The sequence below is a fragment of the Physeter macrocephalus genome, chromosome 20 (assembly GCF_002837175.3).
Source record: "Physeter macrocephalus isolate SW-GA chromosome 20, ASM283717v5, whole genome shotgun sequence".
NCBI classification, from domain to species: domain Eukaryota; kingdom Metazoa; phylum Chordata; class Mammalia; order Artiodactyla; family Physeteridae; genus Physeter; species Physeter macrocephalus.
Window position 1 is genome coordinate 18,589,062 of NC_041233.1, and position 22,067 is coordinate 18,611,128.

The following is a 22,067-nucleotide window of genomic DNA, read 5'->3' on the forward strand; positions in this document are numbered from 1 at the left end:
AGGCCACAGCAGAGGAAGGCCCGCATACCACAAAAAAAAAAAAAAAAAAAAAAAAAAAAAAAAAAGATGTTATATAAACTGAATTTTTGCCCATTACTTATCATATCAGAATACATGTAAATTTTTGTCAGGTAAAAATAAATGGCAGACAGATTATTCTCCTTTATGTTAAAGTATTTCTCACTGGCATTATGGTATAATGTTTCCAGTGATTCAAGGCTCCACAAAGTAAAACAAACCAATTCTTTACAGGGAGAATATTCATGCAAAAGGCAATAATAATAGCCTATAATTACTCTAACACAATGTCCAAGACAAAAAAAAAGAGCCATCATTTAGAGCACAGAAAAATAATTCCTCCTCCCCGATACAATATTTATTTCAAATATAGAATGAATGCCTTCTTAAAGTTATAAATTGGAAGGTCTTTTCAAAATCTTAAGTGATCTACATATCTCATATTTTATATTTTCAATTATTTGCTATATATTTATATTTTTAACACATAAGGGAAAGAGAAGTAGGTAGTTTTATCAAGTAAAGCAAAAGTAACCTTTCTCTACTCTTATAGTTTAAATCATAAGACATAAAACTGCTTTTAAAAGGAAGAAACATAAAACTCACCAATATTTCTTATTCCCTTTGCTGTGTGGGCTAAAACATTTAAATTGCTAATGTTGTTAACACATTGTGTCAGAATATAAACGCTTCACCTCAGAAAGTAAAACAAACCATGTGCGAAGAGATTCTGTATTTAACAAACAAAAGGATGTAAGGCATAGAACATATGAATTTCATACGTTTATGCTTCCAAAAAGGCTTTAATTCTGAAGTTCCAGCTGAATAGACGAAAGGTGAGCTTCCACCCTTCTCTCTGCTCATTTGCTATTTCATCTCTCAAGATTGCATCTTAGAAAAGGAAGGTAGGGCAAAAAGGTTTCGTAAATACAAGCTTGTGTCCAGTGGGAGGTACACAGATAGTGCGAATAAAAGCACCCTGACTTCCAAACATAGTTTGTCATCTGCCATCACTCTACAGTTGCCTCATCCAAGGACTCTCTTTCCACAGATGAATGCAACATGATTTCTACATGAATATTCATGAGCGCTCTTTTCTTTTTCCTTCACTTGGACAGCCTTTATTGCCCAGTCATTACTTAGGATACCCTGGATATAAGGAAAGCTGAGAGCTCAGTGTTTTACCTGAAACCCCTTTACATCTACACACTCCTCCATACTTTAGGTTAATTTCTTTTTAAATGCAATTCTTGTATTTTCTTTTCTTTTTTTAAAATTTTATTGAAGTATAGCTAGGATAACTCTTGAGTGCAGCAGGCACGCTTAAAATGGTTAGAGTGATAAAATGCCTGAGAAAACTGTCCCATTAGCAGACAAGTAGGCTTAGCTTGCTGGTTTGGCCAAGATTCTGAGGACATACAGATAGTGGAGAAAAATAAAACCAGCAGAACTGCTGGTTGCGGTATTAACTACATAGGATAAGCCAGTCCAGCTCTTTCCCTATTTATATCTTAACTCCTAGCAAGTTTCTTCAGTTTCTCTCAGAGCTGAATGTCTGCTGTCACCATGTCCACTCCTACTTTATTATCATTCCTTCAGACCTTTTTCTTTCATCTTTCTGCCTTGCTGTCCATCTTCCTGTTCTCCTCACCTCTTCTATCTCAGGCTACCCTAGTTCAAATTTCTCCACTGTAGGTATTGGTACATCCTTCATACCAGGACAGTGCCTGATATTCTACAGATGTTCAGTAAATAAACCCAAAAAAAGTTATAGAAAAGCCTACAATCTAGTACATCATTTTTTCAAGTGAAAATTGACACTGCATTGTATCTTAAAATATAAAATTTGATGAGGATAGATAAACCACCTGGTATATTTTTGAATAAGTAGTTTAAAGAATATTAGTGCTTAAAGCAGCAGTACTTTTCTCTAGGTATTTTCAGTTTTTTAACTGTATTAATAGTAACATTACAGTTGGTACACACTTAGAAATCATCTTTTTTTTTTTTTTTTTTTTTTTTTGCGGTACGCGGGCCTCTCACTGTTGTGGCCTCTCCCGTTGCGGAGCACAGGCTCCGGACTCGCAGGCTCAGCGGCCATGGCTCACGGGCCCAGCCGCTCCGCGGCACGTGGGATCCTCCCGGACCAGGGCACGAACCCGTGTCCTCTGCATCGGCAGGCAGACTCCCAAACACTGCGCCACCAGGGAAGCCCAGAAATCATCATTTTTTGACAAAGATGAAGATGATGTTTTGTATTTCTTATTTGAGGAAGAGTTATCATTTTTATCTTTTTCCCATAAATTTTCAGCAACTTTTAAAAATGCATCTTAAGTGACCATAAAAGATACAATTATCTAGAAAGTTTTACCTAGAACTTGTCTCCTGTTCAAATGAGGGAAAAGAATTAGATGTTCTCAAGTGTTATGTAAACCATGAAATGTAGAAGCTAAGTTTAGTCAAGATATTGCTTGGACGGAATTTACCTGAGGTGAGAAAAGGAAAGGGGGGAGCATTATTCATGAAGAAAACATTAAATATTCTAACTTCCAAATATCATGAAGAGAAAACTTTCACAACACTAGTAAATCCTAGTGGGTTTGCAGGTTAAGATGACAAATTGTCACCTATATATAACTTTTCTTCTTCTCCAAGCATCACTGAAAATACAGATGAGCTGTCTTTTCTGTTTTTTTCTTCTTCTTCTTCTAAAAACCTAAACCTATTAGGATGGAGAGGACAAAATGTGAGAAAAGGCAACAGCAAGAAACATTAGGAAACTAGGAAGCAGACAGCAAGTGGGAAATATTACAGTCAATCCAAGAAAGTCAGAGTCTAAATCAGCAGTGGGAAAACTAAGCATCAAACTGATTTAAACAGAAAGATACGTATGACTGAAATTTGGGGTGAAAGGAGAGACCGAAAGTAGCAGTTTGATTTCATCCCCTGTTCTACACCATTGAATATCTGCCTCTCCCTCATCTCAGGAAAAGTCTGGAGATTATTCCCTGAAGAGAATAAAATAGAGCCTTTGCATTAGAGGTTTTCAGACTTATTTAAAGGGTATAGTACCTTTTACTGACAACAGGGATATTAAGCGAACATCCAAATTCTTAATACTAAATGTAGAGACTACCAGCGACTCCACGCTCTACATCTCTGCTCCCAGAACCCTTCCATTTCAGGCAGGAATTTGGAAGATGCTTCCCTGGGAAACTAATCAGTGCAAGGAGGTAAGGCTTGCTTTCCTCTAACAAGCCTTAAGTCCTTCAGTCTGATTCTGGAAAGTCCCAGAGGCTGAAGAAAAGGAATACTGAATTATTAGAAGATGTCACAGGTTCAGTGTAATAATGTAACACAGCTTATGTGACTGTGTGGATGGTCCTTCACCAAGGAAAAATCATGTTTAAAACACTAAAGCCTGACTTTTCTACCCTGGAATGAGTGTATCACGATGGTAGTGACAGAAATACACAAAGAACCAGAGTAAAACCTGCTCCACCTCTGCCCTTTAGGCTGGAAGAAGCACTAAATGGTTGGTGAGCCAAGGGGCTTATGTCAAGGCTCAGAAATGGTTACATCAAGTTTTACAGAAGTAATTTTTCCAGCCCCTGGTACAATACTTCCTAGGAATTTATCAAGATTCTATTAGCCACATATATACACTACCAAATGTAAAACAGATAGCTAGTGGGAAGCAGCCGCATAGCACAGGGAGATCAGCTGGGTGCTTTGTGACCACCTAGAGGGGTGGGATAGGGAGGGTGGGAGGGAGACGCAAGAGGGAGGGGATATGGGGATATATGTATATGTATAGCTGATTCACTTTGTTGTACAGCAGAAACTAACACAACACTGTAAAACAATTATACTCCAATAAAGATGTTAAAAAAACAAAAACAAAAATCCTACTATCCTCTATCAGAATTGTCAGAGCCTGTCTAATTATTTGGGTCTCTCAGTTGCAGCTAGACCCCCATGGGTTAAGTCTCTGCTGGAATTGCCATCCAAAAGTGCCTGTCCTTCTTACCACATGTCATACTTAGATTTATTTTTTCGATCACGTCACCATCCTGATCATTTAAAAAAATGCCACCATTCTGCTTCATTTAAAAAAACAAACAGAAAAAACTGTCCATTTTCTACTGCCTTATATAAGCTATCACTTTCTTCATGCCCATCTTAACTTCTTCCTGTATTTATATAGTTTTCTGAGAGCCCCCAAATGGATCTAACTCGTTCCTACTTCCCAGCCTCCATCCTGGGGGGTTTATAACTTATATCATCTCACTCCGCAATTCAATCCCCATCTCTCACTCAAAGTCAAATACAAACTTCACTTATTCAGGTTTCATTCTCTGCTTACTCTGGTCTCCATTGCTAATCCCTCTCTTCCAAAATCCCAATGTATTTACAGCTAGAAGCATACAACTATTCTTATTTTTAATGTGTCATTTTTGTTTCTCCTTGAAGAAAGGACTGGTTTTTGTTCTGTGTTTAGCACGAGGGTGAAGATTTGTAATACAATGAGTAGGTACCCAGATTCTGAAATTGAACCAGCTCCAATTCAGACTCATTTGTGTGTCTTGGAGCAATTTACCTGACCTCTATGAATCTCAGTTTAACAATAAATTAGAGAACATAATAATCAAACTGTCCTGAAAATAAAAATGAGAAAACATGTATATTCATCATAGTGCAGTACAGAGTAAGCATTCAAAGTTTACTATTATGCCTCTTATTAATAATAAAATCGTAGTTAAAGAAAATGAGAAAACAGAGCATTCAGTGGCACATTAGAGAATATAATTTATTATTTTTTCTTATTTAAAAAATATACAGCTATTTAAAAATCTATATGTGGGACAGAGACTGTATGCCTACCAACTGATTGACTACTTGTTGATAAATACTATACTGGCAGCTTCCCACTGCAAACAAACTAAAACACCTCCAATGAGATAAATGTGACGTGGGTAGAATTAAGGAATAATCTATAAATAAAACTGCTAAATTTAAACCTCAGTAAAACATTTCAGTGTCTGAGAAAAACTCTTAAAACAATTGGAAGTGAAAATAAGAACAAGGTTTCCTCCGTTTTAAAATAATTGGAGATTTAGCACAGTTTATATTAACTGAAATTAAACTGAATGTGGGTGCAGTTCGAGTGTAAAAGATTGTCAGAATCTGAAATTCAATTTTGCTCCCCTACCTTTACTACAATTTGAACACACAGTATTCCTGTTCTATGGCTGCCTTTGGCAGCGACACCTATAGGTTGTGAGAATTTTGGACTGATTAGCTTTTGCAAAACATGACACGTCTTATTTTCCAATGAGTTATCACTCTGTGGAGTTGTGAATCTTCTTCTAACACACTAGTTACAGATTACAACACTCTCAAAGTCACTGAGCATCCTTTCCAAAGTCATATTTCAGCATCCTTTCCAACTTGATTCAAAGTATGTCAACAGTAAAACATTAATTCCTTTGGGAGGGAAACAGATATAGAGTAGGGAAACCTAAAGTCCATGTCTTTATCACCTGTTGGTGACATATCCTTACCTTTCCACCTTTTGTTCTACTCTCCAACCTTATTTCCCTTCTGTCCCAGTCTGGGTCCAGTCAGTTATTTCAATATATTCTTTCTAGTAGTTTCAATTCTCTCATCCCCCTGAATTCTACTGAAAATTCCTTAACATCCTAGGACTTCAGGTAAGTCTAATTCACTAGTTCTCTCAGAACAGGTGAAGAGAATCTATTCACTCTGCTAATAAATGTATTAGGTTTTGAACTGGTGACTAACTCTAAGGTAATGACTGAATGAATAATCTTTCAGGTTAACTACCTTTTATATCCCCATATCTGTTTCTCTTTTGCGACCCAAGCTCTCACTCCACTTTTGTTGTTTCAAGGCTTCACATATTCCACAGTTGACATCACTTAGCAAGTAGAATCTATTAGGCATATAATTCCTCAAATTCCCTCCGTTTATTCATACATTTCCTTCCTCTTTTAGAAAAAGATGTTTCTTCCTCTTTCCCATGGTTCCTAGAAAAAGTACTCCTATATGCCTCTGTTAAATGATAGGTTTTTTTTTGTTGTTGCTGTTTGTACTTATACTAGTATTGTACTTTTTAAAACTACTAGGCTTGCTACATTTACACATTAGAAATACTGATATACCTAGCATGTTTCATAAATGATTGAATTTCTATATTCATGCCACATTTTCTTCGCTATATTTTTCTCATTTTCTAACTTCTAGCCCTCCACATTAATTTAATCTATTAATATGAAAATTTTATTTTAGAGATCCCTTGTAAATATTAAAAGGCACTATATGCATTCTTTATGTAGCAAAGTATAGTATTAATACTTCTAAATTTTCCCTAAATATAAAAATAGACCATTTAACTCTGATCTCATTTACATGTTCCCTGTATAATGTTGCTACTTCACACAGTCTTTCTGTGTTGTCGTCATTGTTCCGCCAAAGCTTATTTGAATAGACCAGCATGGATTCTGATTTCTTTGCTCACCATTGCTTCTTGCATCTTAAGTCTTCTCTAAAGGTACCCTCTTCTGGTTATGTAATTTGAAATTCATCAGTTTAATAGGTCATAGACTTGAAGTCACTATTTCTTAAAGACCTTTATTTGACCTAGACTCCAAGGAAAATAATTTTGATGTTCCCTCAGGCTGTTGCCTAGATATATTTCTAGTTTCCTTTTTAGAGGCACAGCTCTAGGCTTTTCCAAGAACCTCATCTCTAGCTCCCCTGACTATGTGTCTCCTCTTAATGCCAAGTGGGCATTAAAATTAAAATCTTTGTGTTCAACATTTAGGATCTATATATGGGTTAAGGAATAAACACAACGAGTTGGTGTCAAGAGCTTAAATTTATGTTACTCCACTGTTTTTTGTTTGTTTGGGTATTTGCTTATTCCTGGCTCCTTCTGAGTTCAAGTTGTTTTTCTTTCTTTTTAATTAATTAATTGAAATTGTTAAATATCTTAATTCATTCAACACATTATTATATACTATACATATATATGCATATAAATATGCTATAGTATGTGCAACCACATATATGTATATATATATGTATTCTAGGCTGTTATAAGTTCTGGGTATAAAAAAAAATAAGTCAAATTTCATATTTTCACACCACTTATGCTCCATTAGGGATATGGAGGAAGAGCATATGTAAACAAATGAACTAGGTAATCCAAGAAGTGCTAACTGTAAAGTAGAAAGTAACAGGATCTTGTAACATAGAGAGACAGGTTGGGGGGAGTCTTTATGCCATTTGGCCAGGAAAGGCTTCTATGATGGACATTCTAGCTAAGATTAGAAGATAAACCATGTAAACTCATGCAGGTTAATCCTTATATCTGTTTTTGTTTATTTCTTTCTTTCCATATTTCTCAGTGTTTATGCTCTACCTTTTGTCTCATTTTTGGCTATAGGTATTGAATAAAAGTTGAATAATTTACAGTTTTATTCTATCCCTCCCCACTTCCCCTGTCCCTTCTACCTAGAATATATTCAAGTTATTCAGAAATCTCTAAATCTTGTCTTGATCATTTGCCTCCTTTAAGTTACTACTTTGAGTATCTTTGTTTTATCATCTGCTCTTTTCTCATCTACTTCGTAATGAATTAATAAGGCTTTTTAATCTCTCACCTAAAATTTAGTGAAGCTACTCAAACAAAAGTAACCATAAATTGAGAATAGCTAAACTATACTATCTTTTCAATCTTTACACTAATTAGGATCTCTTCAAGTAAAACACTTAATTGATAACTCACTGAAACTTCCTTGACTCTGGCCCAAGAATCGTTCTTTGCATATTACACAATTTCTTATTGAGTGCTCTGTCTTTATGGGATTCTATCTCCTCTGCCCACTTCTTAAAAGTTTTTTTTTTTCTCATGGCTTTGTCCTTGATCGTTTTTCCTTCTAACTTTAGATTCTGCCTATATATATACTCTTTATACAATATGGTGAGAAAGGTTAAGAGAACTCTCATTGACACATTTATCAAACTGATGTTAAAACATAGTTCTTAGTTCAGGTTTCTTTCCATGATGTGTTGTTTTCCACATAAATGTATGGGTACTTTACGTCTAAACTCTAATTCAACTTTCTACTGGAAATATGTTTCCTTCATGTGTGTTTCCTATCTAGGTTAATTATATCAGTGTTATAAACACTTTATTTATTAATCTTCACTTTCAGAATAAACTAATAGAATAAGCATGGGTGATTTAGTTATTTAGAAGAATGTAAATGTTACATTAACTATCAATATAAAAGAGGTATACTAGAAGGAAGTTGGGTTACAAGTGAGATGTAGAAGAGGAAGCAGTAACAGGCAAAAGAAAGAGTAAGAGTGGGTATTTCTTCAACATACAGAGTGAGAAGTTGAGATATAACTAATATACATATAGCGAGAAACACTTTATGGATAACATAATATTATCAAGGTCTATAAATATAAATAACAAAATAAATTCATGAAACCAAGGAAAAGATAGAAGAAAAGATGAACAGTCATATAAATGACCTACATTCTCATTTGCAGGAAAAGTCAATAAACTATATCTCAGAAAGTGCATTGTTTACAGACATAATCACATGGAATGAAATCATAAGGTTAAAAGTACCTGCCTCCCCTTTGTGGAGGTAAGGATGTTTCTCATAAATTTTTATTATTCAATTGGTTTCACTTTGCTATTTCTCTCTCTCTCTCTCTCTCTATATATATATATATATATAATATGTAGAATATAGTATTGCTATATATAATATATTGGTATTTTTTACATATGAGGAAAACGTACGTGTGTGTGTGTGTGTGTGTGTTTAGTGTTGTCTGGGTCAAATTTCCTAGGAATACGGTAACGCCTTTCAACATGTAAATTTAAGTTTAGTATTATGTATGGAAAACTTTCTTGGTTTATACTTTTAAATATTAGTTGTTTTATTATTTCTTTTTTTCAAAGTGTCTAACATATGTCTATCAGATCTGCTTTGCCTCTTCTCCATTTCAAGCTTTTTTCTCTGAGCATTTTCTTATTTTTTTTAAAATCTTTATCTCACAGTCATTCTCTTGGTTAATCCCCTGCTTGTCCTCCCCTTATGGAATTTTTATCTGAATCTATTTTCCTTTGGACACTTTATAATTTTTTTATTTTTTAGATATTTTTGTCCTTTAATTTCTTCCCTAAGTTTTATTAACTCATTGCATTCCTCATTTCATTTTTTCTTTTTTTTTTTTTTTAAATTTATCTTCTTAGTTTTTGATCTTCTGAGTCCAGGTTTTAAAAGCATGTATCTTCAACTCTATTTTTTGAAATTCACTGTAGTTTGGAGTGTTGTGTTATAGTTTTATTGTTGTTTTGTATTTGTTTTCTAGATGGAAGGTTTTCATCAGCTGAATTGTTTTGATTCTCACTTTTTTCAGCTTTATTGAAGCATAATTGACAAAATTGTAATATATTTATAGTGTACAATGTGATGATTTGATATATGTATACAATGTGAAATGATTACCACAATCAAGTTAATTAACACATCCGTTACCTTACATAGTTACCTTTTTTGCATGAGAACTCTTAAGATCTACTCTCAGCAAATTTCAAGTATTAATAGCTGTGGTCAACATGCTATATATTAGATCCTCAGAACTTACTCAGCTTATAACTGAAAGTTTGTAATCTTTGATCAGCATTTCTCTACTTCTCCCGCCCTCCAGCCCCCACCATTCTATTCTGTTTGACATTTTTTTTTTTTAAAGATTCCACATATAAGTGATACCATCCAGTATTGGTCTTTCTCTGTCTAGCTTATTTCACTTAGCATAAGGCTCTCCAGGGTCATCCATGTGTCACAAATGAGTAGGGTTTCCTTTACTATGGCTGAAAAAATTCATACGTATCATTTATGTAAATTTATCATATACACAAATTTACTTTTTATATATGACATTTTCTCTATCTATTCATTCACTGATGGACACTAAGACTGTTTCCATATCTTGACTATTGTGAGTAATGCTGCAGTGAACATGGGAATACCAGTAACTCCTAAAGATAATTATTTCATTTCCTTTGCATATGTACCCAGAAACACGTTCATTTTCTATATCTCATTACGTAGCTTTGCATGTCATCAGTCTGAATCTTTTTGATTTTAGACAGGGCTCCTGGATCAAGAACACTCTATTTAATCATTACTGTGAAGTATACTTTCTTTAATGGATAACATTTTTGGTGGTGGTGGGGAAGGGGGGGGTTGACATATATTGTGATTCTCTTTCATTTCTCTAGGTTCCTTCTTATTTCCTATCTATGTCCTTTTCGATCACTGACATATCTTCAGTGTCACTTATCCTGTATTTTCCTTTTTTTCTCAAAAGTGACATTTCCCAAATCCAGACCCATTCAATTTTAAGCTCAATCTCTATAGTTAATGTTGTAAAATGACAAGTCCCAGACCTGTGGTTCAGTATTTTAGTACTTAGCAACAGGTGTTCTCATTTTCATCCAATTTTCTTTTGTGCTTTACCTATTGCCTTTTCACATCCCTCCCATTTCTACTAGGTGTTTTAATTTTCTCAATGCCTGCTTTCCAGATCCATAGGTTTATGTTGATGACAGAGTACCAGCAGTAGCTCTGTTGGAATTTGGTGTTTATTTCTCTACTTAAAGGTAGTACTTTGAAACTCTCACTATTTTCTGTATCTTAATAATGTTGAAAGCTGACATCACTTAAGGTTTTATTTGTGCTTCTTTTTAGTCTTAACTTTTGGGAAAGTTTGCATGAAATGATTTAAGTTTAGTCAACTTCAACTCTCCTAGGACTAACTTGAAGCAAAATTATAAATTATTTAAAATACCTATATACTTATCATAGAAAATTAACAAATTATAGAAAATTAAAAGTAATTAACTTACCCACCACTAAACTACCAAAACATAGTCAGTATTTAATATCACTGTAGTATAGTTTGTTTCTTATACACAGGCACATTCATGTGTGTTTTATATATATATAAAATATACATGTGGAGTAGAGGGGGAGAAGTTTCTCAGAATCTTTGTAGAGACTGAGCAATAGGTTAAAACTGAATTCTGTATATGAAAGGAAATGGTAAGACATTTAGAAGTCATGGTAGGGGGTTAGAAAAAAAATGGCAAGAACCAAGAGGGGCAAACATAAACATATCTAACAGGTATTCTTTATGAAATTGTATATATAATATACAGATATAGATAGATATAGATATTAAAAGTTTATGAAACATTTTAGTTTATATATATTGCCAAATTACCACAAGGCTTATATCAACATATGCTTTCATTACCATACCTTTTCTGTAAAGGGCTATTTTAAACGTTTTGGCCAGTTTTACAGAATTAAAAGGTACGTTATTTTAAATATTTTAGGTTAAAATATTTTCACGTACTTAATGGCTCATATCTTTTACGGGGAGAAATTGGTTAGCTATCTGCTCATATTTTTTGCCCATTCTTCTACTAGGACACTTAAAAAATGTTTAATGTCTGTAAGTATTCTTTATATACAAATGACATCAAATTTTTGTTATTTTTTGTTACAGATGTTTACTCAATTATCCATTTATATTTAAGTGTTGTTTAGGACATTCTATTGATATTTAAAATTTTTAATGCCATTCAATTTAATGACCCTTTTTTATGAGTTCTTTGTCTATAATGCTTAGAAAGCTTTTCTCAATCTTAATTTTAATGAAATATTCATGTATATTTTTTCCATGTATTATTATTTTAAAATTACATTTATTTCATTACTCCATCTAAAAGTTATTTTTGTGCTTAATATATAGGTATATAAATAAATAGTTTTGTAATTATACTAGGTCTGCTTCAGAGTATTCTTCTGTTCTGTGGCTTTTAAAATTACATCAAGACTAAGTTATTTTAATTGTTGTAGTTTTGTATATTTTAGTAAATGGTAAGGCAATTACATTTTAGTAACTGGTATTGCTCTTTGGTTAGCTCTGTAAAATAATATTGTGAAGCTATAAGAAACATGTTTATTACTTCTAGAATATACAGACAATGTATGATTCCTTTGTGTATATCATTAAGTCACTGTAATTTCAAATATATCTAGTTGATATCTCAGTATGTAGCTATGAAAATCAATCATTCGGATAGCTCCAATAGAGATCATAACTTGAATTACCACTTTCTTTGTAATAAAAAAAGAAAAAAAAGCTAATATGATACACAGAGAAGGTTCCTGAGAGTGAGGATATAAGTTGGTTTCTCATATTATTCCTCAGCAGTTTATGAGAAACTCTGCCACATTTATTTACCAAAACCTCTAGAAGGACCTACCTACAACTTTCTAATTCTTTATTATTTGCTTTTCCCATACCACTTAATTTTTAGCACCTGACACTCAGAGAAACTTAAGGTTTCACTACTGTGACAAATATTTCTAACATTATAAATATTACACATCATTTCCCACATAATTACCTTGTGAAGTCTGTCATCTCCATCATGATCATACACATCTTCTTGGCGAGAACAATGATATCGTTGCTCGTATCGTCCCATATCTCAATCTCAGCATCCAGCTTACTCTTTACTTTCTTGAAATCAGCAACTTGCTCAGCTATCTTTTCCTTTTCTGCCTCAGGCAATTGAGTCATCTTAGCCTAAAACAGGTGATAATTAGATTTATAATCATTCCACTATGTCAAAATACATTTTAGGAAAAAAGCGATCATTATAGGATGTTCATAAAACTTGTTCATTTAAGAATAGAGGGCTTCCCTGGTGGCGCAGTGGTTGAGAGTCCTCCTGCCGATGCAGGAGACACGGGTTCGTGCCCCGGTCCGGGAAGATCCCACATGCCGCGGAGCGGCTGGGCCCGTGAGCCATGGCCACTGAGCCTGCGCGTCCGGAGCCTGTGCTCCGCAACGGGAGAGGCCACAACAGTGAGAGGCCCGCGTACCGCAAAAAAAAAAAAAAAAAAAGAATAGAGACCTATCATTGTTTTTTCAAAGTCATATAATAAAACTTTCCAGGTTTAATATAAAAATCTATTGAATATAATTGTTTGCTCTAGAACTACAATGTTAAATTTAATACAAAAGTATAATTTAATATCTGACATATTTAAATCTACTCCTTAATATAAATGTATGACTTCTCACATTTCTAACATATTAAAATTTTAACTTAATTCAAACTTAATGTAATTCCTCACATGTTAGAAAAGCATATACCTTATTTAATTTTATTAATAGTATGCTTCAAAAGGTAGAAGTATAACAAACTATAGCTTGAAATGAGACTGTTTATCTATGTATGTATATACATTGATAGATCCTTATGTAAACGATGAATCCACATTGGTAAACAGTACAGTATACATTTATAAATCATATGTATATAGACAAGCACATATATAAAATCCTAAGGATTAATGTATATATGGTGCATATAAACATATTCAAGTGTGTATGTGTATTACAAACTATCTGGAGGAAGAATAAAAATGTTATGGGCAGGGTTTATTAAGTCAGCCCTCCCTAATTAGCATCCTGAGGTTTTAGGTGCTATTTTCTTTTTTTCTTTTTTTTTTTTTTCTTTTTTTTTTTTCTTTTTTTTTTTTTTTGCAGTACGCGGGCCTCTCACTGTTGTGGCCTCTCCCGTTGCGGAGCACAGGCTCCGGACGCGCAGGCTTTTTTTTTGCGGTTTGCGGGCCTCTCATTGCTGTGGCCTCTCCCGTTGCGGAGCACAGGCTCCGGACGCGCAGGCTCAGCGGCCATGGCTCACGGGCCCAGCAGCTACGCGGCAGGTGGGATCTTCCCGGACCGGGGCACGAACCCGTGTCCCCTGCATCGGCAGAAGGATTCTCAACCACTGCGCCACCAGGGAAGCCCAGGTGCTATTTTCTTATACACAGTAAACTTAATGCACTGGCATAGTACTATTCTTTGTATATGTCATATTTTGAACAGTATGCAAACTTGCTTCTTGCACTTGCAATTTAAAATGTGGGATGGTAGAAAACTATCTATACCCCTAAACTACCATATTCACAACCATAGCACCTGGGACCTATGACTTTTTGTCAAATAAAAAAGAACTCTGAAATAAAAGTGATTCTATAATAATAATCAAGGCCATAAAATTTCATGAGATTGTCTATTCAATCATCTTGTCAAAAAAGAAGTCCATACATAATCCAATAGTAGAAGAAGTAAATAGGTTTCAGAAGGAACATTTTAAAAGGATAAATCATATAAATGGAATTTACTTATTTGATTATTCACAGGGAACATGTGATACCTACAATGCTTATATATTAATATTTCCAGATGCTGATTTCTAGTTCACCTATAAATGGGGAAATTGGAAGAAATCACCTCAGAAAGCTTTACAAAAATGTGGTTACTAGGTTCAAAATACTAAAAACACACTTTATTGAGGCAATAGTGTACAATAGCAATAAAATTAAGTATATGAAATGAAGGAATTATAAGAATGGTCAATGGAAAATCCAACCAAAATATAAAAATCAAAGAAGCAATATCAAATATCTGTCATTTATTATCTATCATAAGCCTAATTCTGGGTCTAAAATAACTTGACATTTGTAAAATCTCAGAATTAGTTATCCATGCTTCAGCTCTAAGCTATTAAAGAAACTAAACGATGAAGCTTTCTGATTTGAAGTTTTCTTTAAGCTCCTTAGCATAAGGCTTGATACATATTGAGTTCACAATAAATGATAGTTATTCCCTATTGAATAAAAAATAAAAATATATTCACACATCTAGCACTTAAAATTTGCTTTCTTTTCATTATATATTTTATTTTATTTTAAGAACTATATAAAGCTATGAGACTAAGTTTTTAATTGATGAGAGTACAGATGACTCTTCCTTAGGTGGTGAAAATAGTTTGTAGTTTCTTTTCTCAGGAAATGTGGCCTATGTGACACATTAAAGGAAGAGCAGCTTTTACTGCTGCTGGTATGTGGCAAAGCATGTAAATAAAGACACAACTCCCTCATGTCTGAAATCAATAGTATACAAACCATTAAGAAAGTTGTAAGCTACTAATGCACTAAACTAGCTCAAAAACAGAAATGAATTTTCTCCTTCTTAACTACTGGTCATTATCATTCTCTCCATTTTCATAAAAACGTATTTAAACTTCCAAATGATAACAGCTATAGACCAATTTATTTGGGGTCTCTTTTTACAGCCTTTATCTCAGAGATAATAAATGCATGACTCTGGATCTAAGAAATAATTTTGACGTGTATACTGGCATACAGTGGAAAATTTTTGACTATCCTCATGCTTAAGTTCAAACCATTTAAGAGGTGATCTGGTTAAGTGTATTCCAAGTTCTGTTCCTTGGAATGCCATTGATTCACAATATGACCTTGAGGAAGTCACTTAACTCTCCTGTCTACATTTCCCCAGACACAAAATGACAATAATTGCCACTGCTATCCACGTATCATGCAGGGAACAGAGTCGATTATTGGATAGCATTGACTGACCCTGTCCTGGGACAAGAATCTTATGGGTTGCACTCAGTTTCCTTAGTAACATCTCAACTTACATGGTGAATTACAATTGGTAGATATTTACTTTTGACAAGATAAGGGCCAAAAGTTGGGCAATAGTTTACAAAACTAAAAGTTCTGGAGAATTCTGACTCTTTTTTACAAGAGGAACAACAGGGACAAAAAAGCATTAAATTACTGACTGACACCTTTACTGAAGATTTTTTTTAATTTAATTTTTATTTTTTTAACATCTTTATTGGAGTATAACTGTTTTACAATGGTGTGTTAGCTTCTGCTTTACAATAAAGTGAATCAGTTATACATATACATATGTTCCCATATCTCTTCCCTCTTGCGTCTCCCTCCCTCCCTATCCCACCCCTCTAGGTGGTCACAAAGCACAGAGTTGATCTCCCTGTGCTATGCGTCTGCTTCCCACTAGCTATCTATTTTACATTTGGTAGTGTATATATGTCCATGCCACTCTCTCACTTCATTTACTGAAGATTTTTAATGCTTCTGTGAATGATTTATTATATGCCATCAATCGATTGCAATCACTATGAAAATATCAAAATAGAACTTAAGAGAATATTTGATATTTAGGAATTCTGGGTGAATGTTCCTTATTGGATTATTTTTTGCTGGAGAAGCAAAGAAACTGAGGTAAAAATCTCAAGACAAATCAAGTAAGTGGAATCTCTGATATTTATTGCCAGCTGGCTACGTGGTTCTGTTCCTGCTCACATATATAGAATACAACTCTGATATAAACAGCTAATAAAGGCTTTTTGCATCCCTCCATCCAAATGAAATTATATTGTATGTTAACTGATTCTAAAATCTGTTCCGAAAGACAATGAAAATAACATTTATATATGTCAAACACTCTTCTAGGCGCCTTAACATATATTTAATCTTCATAACAGCCCTCTGAGGTAAGAACACTATTATGCTAAGATTATGAAGTTGAGCCTCTAAAAGGTTAAGTGATATACTCAAGATTGTAGTGTTAGTAAATGGTAGAACCAGAATGAAAACCCAGAAACTCTGACTTGAGTTTTTGTTCTGTCACCATGCCTGCAAACAAGAGGAATACTGCCCACCATAAGCCAAAATATCTACATTCTCCTTGCTGATATTTCTCTATCACCTCCTACTTTTGAATGCAATTGTTCTCCAAAATATAGCCACATATCTTTTACAATATAAGTTTCCTTATTTGCAAACTAGAAAAAAATGATATTCACATCACAGGTTGTTTTAGATATCAAAAGAATGAATGTATATGAATATACTTTTTAAAATTCTTAAGTGCTATTAAATGCTAACTGTTACTCATACTAAGAGATTCAGTTCTTCACTCTACACAGTTAGTGATCCTCAGAATTCTATTTCTCAGGTTATTCTCCTCTCTTCAACAAAAGTTGTGTGTTCCCACTGGCCTATTAAGCATTTTCAAGTATACATATATCATTTATAATTTTAGCTCTAAAACAGAGGTAAGCAAAATTTTTCTGAAAGGGCAAGATAGTACATAGTATACATTTTGCAGGCCGTACCATACCAATCTATTGCATTACTTAACTCCACTGCTGCTGTAATGTGAGAGCACTCATAGACCCTATGCTAACAAATGAGCATGGCTGTGTTCCCACACAACTTTATATGGTCACTGAAATTTCAATTGCCTATAATTTTCACACATCACAAATACTATTCTGATTACATCTATTCTGAATTTTTTCAACCATTTAAAAAGTTAAAAAAAAAAAAAAAAACCCAAACAACAACAACAAAAAGCCCATAAAAAACCCAAAACAAAACAAAAACATTCCCAGCTCATGGGCTGTACAAAAAGAGTCAATGGGCCAGATGTGACCAGCTGGCTACAGTTTGCCAACGCTTGCTAAATACTTTATCTTTATGTTCATTTCTGTCACTAGTACTACCTGCCATCCAGTCTTGAAATCTCATTAAAAAAAAAAAACATTCTCCCCTTTTATCTATCCTGCTCTGATAGGCACAACGTTTGTCAATTTTATCACTAACACTTTTATCACATCCATCTCTTTCTTTGTCTTCCTATTACTATTATACAAGTTTGGGTCTTAATTTTCTCTTTCATTTTCAATCCTTTTGTCCTGCCACCATTTCATTCAATCTTTCTGACTGATAGAATTGTGCAATTCTTCAGCTAAAAAACACCTTTCATGTATCCTTATTGAATAGACTATAAATTCTTCAAATATCACCATTAAATTTAATTAAAGTAGAAAATTCACATAGAAAAATGCCCAAATCTTAAATGTACAGTTGAACAACTTTCACAAACTGAGGGAATCCATGTACCGAGAACCCAATTAAGAAAAAAACAGCATCACCCCCAAAAGCCTCCTTGTGTCCTCTTCTAGTCACTATCTCCCAAGAGCAATCAAATAACTACCTGTATATCTAAAACTATAGATTTTCCTGTTTCTGAACCTTATAAAAATGGAATAATAATATATGTACTCTTGTAGCTGGCTTTTTATGTCCAACATTTATATATTTGAAATACATCTATATTATTGCATGGAGTTATAGTATGTTTATTCTCATTGCTCAATACAGAGTATTCCACTGTGTAAACATATACCATTCATTTATCTGTTTTTCTATTAATGGCCTTTTGGGAAGCATAATATTTTTGGCTATTATGAATAGTAAATATTCTTATACTTTTCTTTTGGTGCACACATGGGTGCGTTCTTCTTCAGTCTACATCTAGGAGTGAAATTACTATGACACAGACATCACCATGACCTTTGCCCCTACCAGCTTTTCTTTTTATTTATTTATTTATTGGCTGCATTGGGTCTTTGTTGCTGTGCACGGGCTTTCTCTAGTTGCGGTGAGTGGGGGCTACTCTTCATTGCGGTGTGCAGGCTTCTCATTGCGATGCCTTCTCTTTGTTGCAGAGCACCAGCTCTAGGCACGTGGACTCAGTAAGTGTGGCTCACGAGCTCTAGAGCACAGGCTCAGTAGTTGTGGTGCACGGGATTAGTTGTTCCGCAGCATGTGGGATCTTCTGGGACCAGGGCTCGAACCCGTATCCCCTGAATGGCAGGCAGATTCTTAACCACTGTGCCACCAGGGAAGTCCCCCTACCAGCTTTTCAATGTCATTTCATCTCCTTTCAATGTCATTTCATCTTCCACTGTACCCTCAAGCTAAACCAAGCTATTTGCTGTTGCATGTAAATATCTTAAGATACTGTCCATTAATTATTTTGTTCATCTTCTTTCCTTTCCCCATCTCTGTTGGTCCAAACTTAGTCATATTTCCAAGCCCAATTCATATAGTATATCCTCCTTTCTTAGAAGAAAGGAGATATATTATATAATTATATATTATATATATATATAAAATATATAATTATTCTTTTAAAGGTTTCAGAACATGTTATCAGTTTTTCCCTCAGGATGTTTATACTGTTCTCTACTGTAGCCTAATTATTTGTAAATGTGACTATTTTATCTCACTATAGGAAAGGTCTTTGAAAGCAGAATCATCTTTCAGAGTAACAGTGGTGAATCTGTCTGTCTGTCTGTCTATCTTATTTGCTTTCTTGTGGGTTTTTTGGTCTTCAGCCCCAGACTATAAGATTCCTGAACATAGGAACATATACATGATAGATGTTTGTTTGCAGTTGTTAATAGAAACTGTCAAGACATAAAGAAGAATAGGCTTGTGGGATCAAAATTTTAGAGCACTGATCTTGCATTTTGTCACTTATGTTTACACATTTTCTAAGCTTCTACCTGTACAAGGCAGAAATTAATTTCTTAGTTTTCCTGTCCACTTTCTTTTAAAAAATTTTTTTAAATTTAATTTTTATTTTATATTGGAGTATAGTTGATTTACAATGTTGTGTTAGTTTCAGGTGTACAGCTAAGTGATTCAGTTATACATATACATAAATCCATTCTTTTTCAGATTCTTTTCCCATGTAGGTTATTACAGAATATTGAGTAGAGTTCCTTGTGCTATACAGTAGGTCCTTGTTGTTATCAATTTTATATATAGTAGTGGGTATATGTTAATCCCCAAATCCTAATTTCCTGTCCAGGATTTTGTTATTCTTCTAAGACTATATTAATAGCACAACTGATCTTCTCATTTTTTATCTACTTTTAAATTTCATTATGCTCATCACTACTACTTAAAATGTTGATATACCTACATTAGTTCTTTACTTAAACACTTTAAATGGTTTTTGGGTTTTATTAACACTTTAAAAAGATAAAAAGGAAAGAAAAAAGTGATAATAGAAAAAAATGCAAAAAATTGTTGTCATACAGACCTCCATTCGAACTCCAGCTCTGCCCAGTACTAGCTTTGTAGATAGTAATGTAACCATCCTAGACCCGAGTTTCATCACATGTTAAATGATGACAATCTTATTAGGGATTTTCTGACAATTAGAGTTATGTCTGTAAATAGTGATACCTAGAATACATTAGGGACTTAGTAAATGGTGCTTACGATTAATGTATGTAAATATGATAGCCTGGCCTCCAAGACTTTCTACAACATTATGGGAAAGGACAGTTAAAAATATTCACTTAGCTACCTCATAGAGTTTAGGTAGAGATCAAGTAGTATATTTTGAGTGAATACATTCCATAAGCAATAAACTATATGGTAACAGAAGCTCACTATAATTCTCTTATTTTCAGAAGCTCTAGAATACAAATTGCTTATTTTACAGATAAGGAAACTGAGTTCCAGAGAAGAGCAATGTCTTGAAAAATATTACCCAGCTGGTTAATGGCAGATTTGGTACATAAATCCACCGGTTGCCATTATTAATAGTTCTCTCTTCCCACAAAAATGTTCTGCTTTACTTAGCTATAACTTTTACATGAAAATTGAATTCTTAAGTAAATCATATGACTCTGTTGCATTCCCTATACATAAACCTGGATGGAACACAGAAATAGTATTTTATTAATAAGTAAGCCACAATTACTAGTTTTTATAAATATTACGGAATTCCTAATCAATTAGTATTACTCATGTGGGTGGGTAGCTAGAACTCAACATTCAAAATGAAATGTTTTATAAACTTTTAAAATATATGCCTGGTGTATGCATATTGGTTAAATATTACTAAAAGGGGAATTCTTGTTCTTACCTTCAGAGTACACCTAATTTAATAATAGCATTTATAATTTTTTAAATAAGCCCAGAGGCATTTGGGGATGGATATGTTTTTAATATATCAAAAACATAAGCAGTAGAACATTTCACTGGAGTTTAGAAAATCTAAAGTGCTTCCGGCAGAAATTCAACTTAATTAAAATTGGGAGAACAAATTCATAAAAAAAGGTTTTTGCACTGATTTTTTAAGCATACTAAATTGCAATTTCAAACATATTCATGAGAATTCATTAGAGAAAGTTTTCCATAATATTTTAAAATGATATTTAGGGATTAAAATTGGACTCTGCTTTAAGGAATAATATACATTTCTACATTTTTATATGTAGTCCTTTAAATCAAATTTATAAATATATTAGCTTTAAAAAGCTTTCAGTTTCCCCATTTGTCAAAAGTAGAACTTTTAAAACCCTGTGGGGTACACTCACAGATTCCTATCAGCTATAAAACTATCTCATTTTATTATAAAACCTTATAGGCTTCAGGGGCTGGGTTGAAACACACTATTAAATCATTAGGCTTACTTGATTGATTGCCTATTTTCTTTTTTATTCTCATACCAAATAAACCTGCAACCTTCTTTTTAATTTTTTAAATTTTTTGAATTTTATTTATTTTTTTATACAGCAGGTTCTTATTAGTTATCCATTTTATACATATTAGTGTATACATGTCAATCCCAAACTCCCAATTCATCACACACACACACCCCACCCCCCCACCGCCACTTTCCCCCCTTGGTGTCCATGCGTTTGTTCTCTGCATCTGTGTCTCAATTTGTGCCCTGCAAACCGGTTCATCTGTACCGTTTTTCTAGGTTCCACGTATATGTGTTAATATACGGTATTTGTTTTTCTCTTTCTGACTTACTTCACTCTGTATGACAGTCTCTAGATCCATCCACGTCTCAACAAATGATCCAATTTTGTTCCTTTTTATGGCTGAGTAATATTCCATTGTATATATGTACCACATCTTCTTTATCCATTCATCCGTCGATGGACACTTAGGTTGCTGCTGGGTCATATGGCAGTTCTATTTTTAGTTTCTTAAGGAACCTCTATACTGTTCTCCATAGTGGCTATATCAATTTACATTGCCACCAGCAGTGCAAGAGGGTTCCCTTTTCTCCACACCCTCTCCAGCATTTATTTTTTGTAGATTTTTTGATGATGGCCATTCTGACTGGTGTGAGATACCTCATTGTAGTTTTGATTTGCATTTCTCTAGTAATTAGTGATGTTGAGCAGC

The 22,067-nt window shown here is 33.9% G+C and overlaps 1 protein-coding gene across 9 annotated transcripts in view; it reads right to left on the reverse strand.

The window, feature by feature from the left end:
- CTNNA3 (catenin alpha 3) overlaps window positions 1–22,067 on the reverse strand; it is a 1,750,900-nt gene that overhangs the window by 130,918 nt on the left and 1,597,915 nt on the right. For all 9 annotated transcript variants that reach the window (XM_028481840.2, XM_028481834.2, XM_028481839.2 and 6 more), the window contains one exon: window positions 12,554–12,735. In XM_028481840.2, the coding sequence (XP_028337641.1) occupies window positions 12,554–12,735 (182 nt within the window). The remainder of the gene's footprint in view (window positions 1–12,553; window positions 12,736–22,067) is intronic.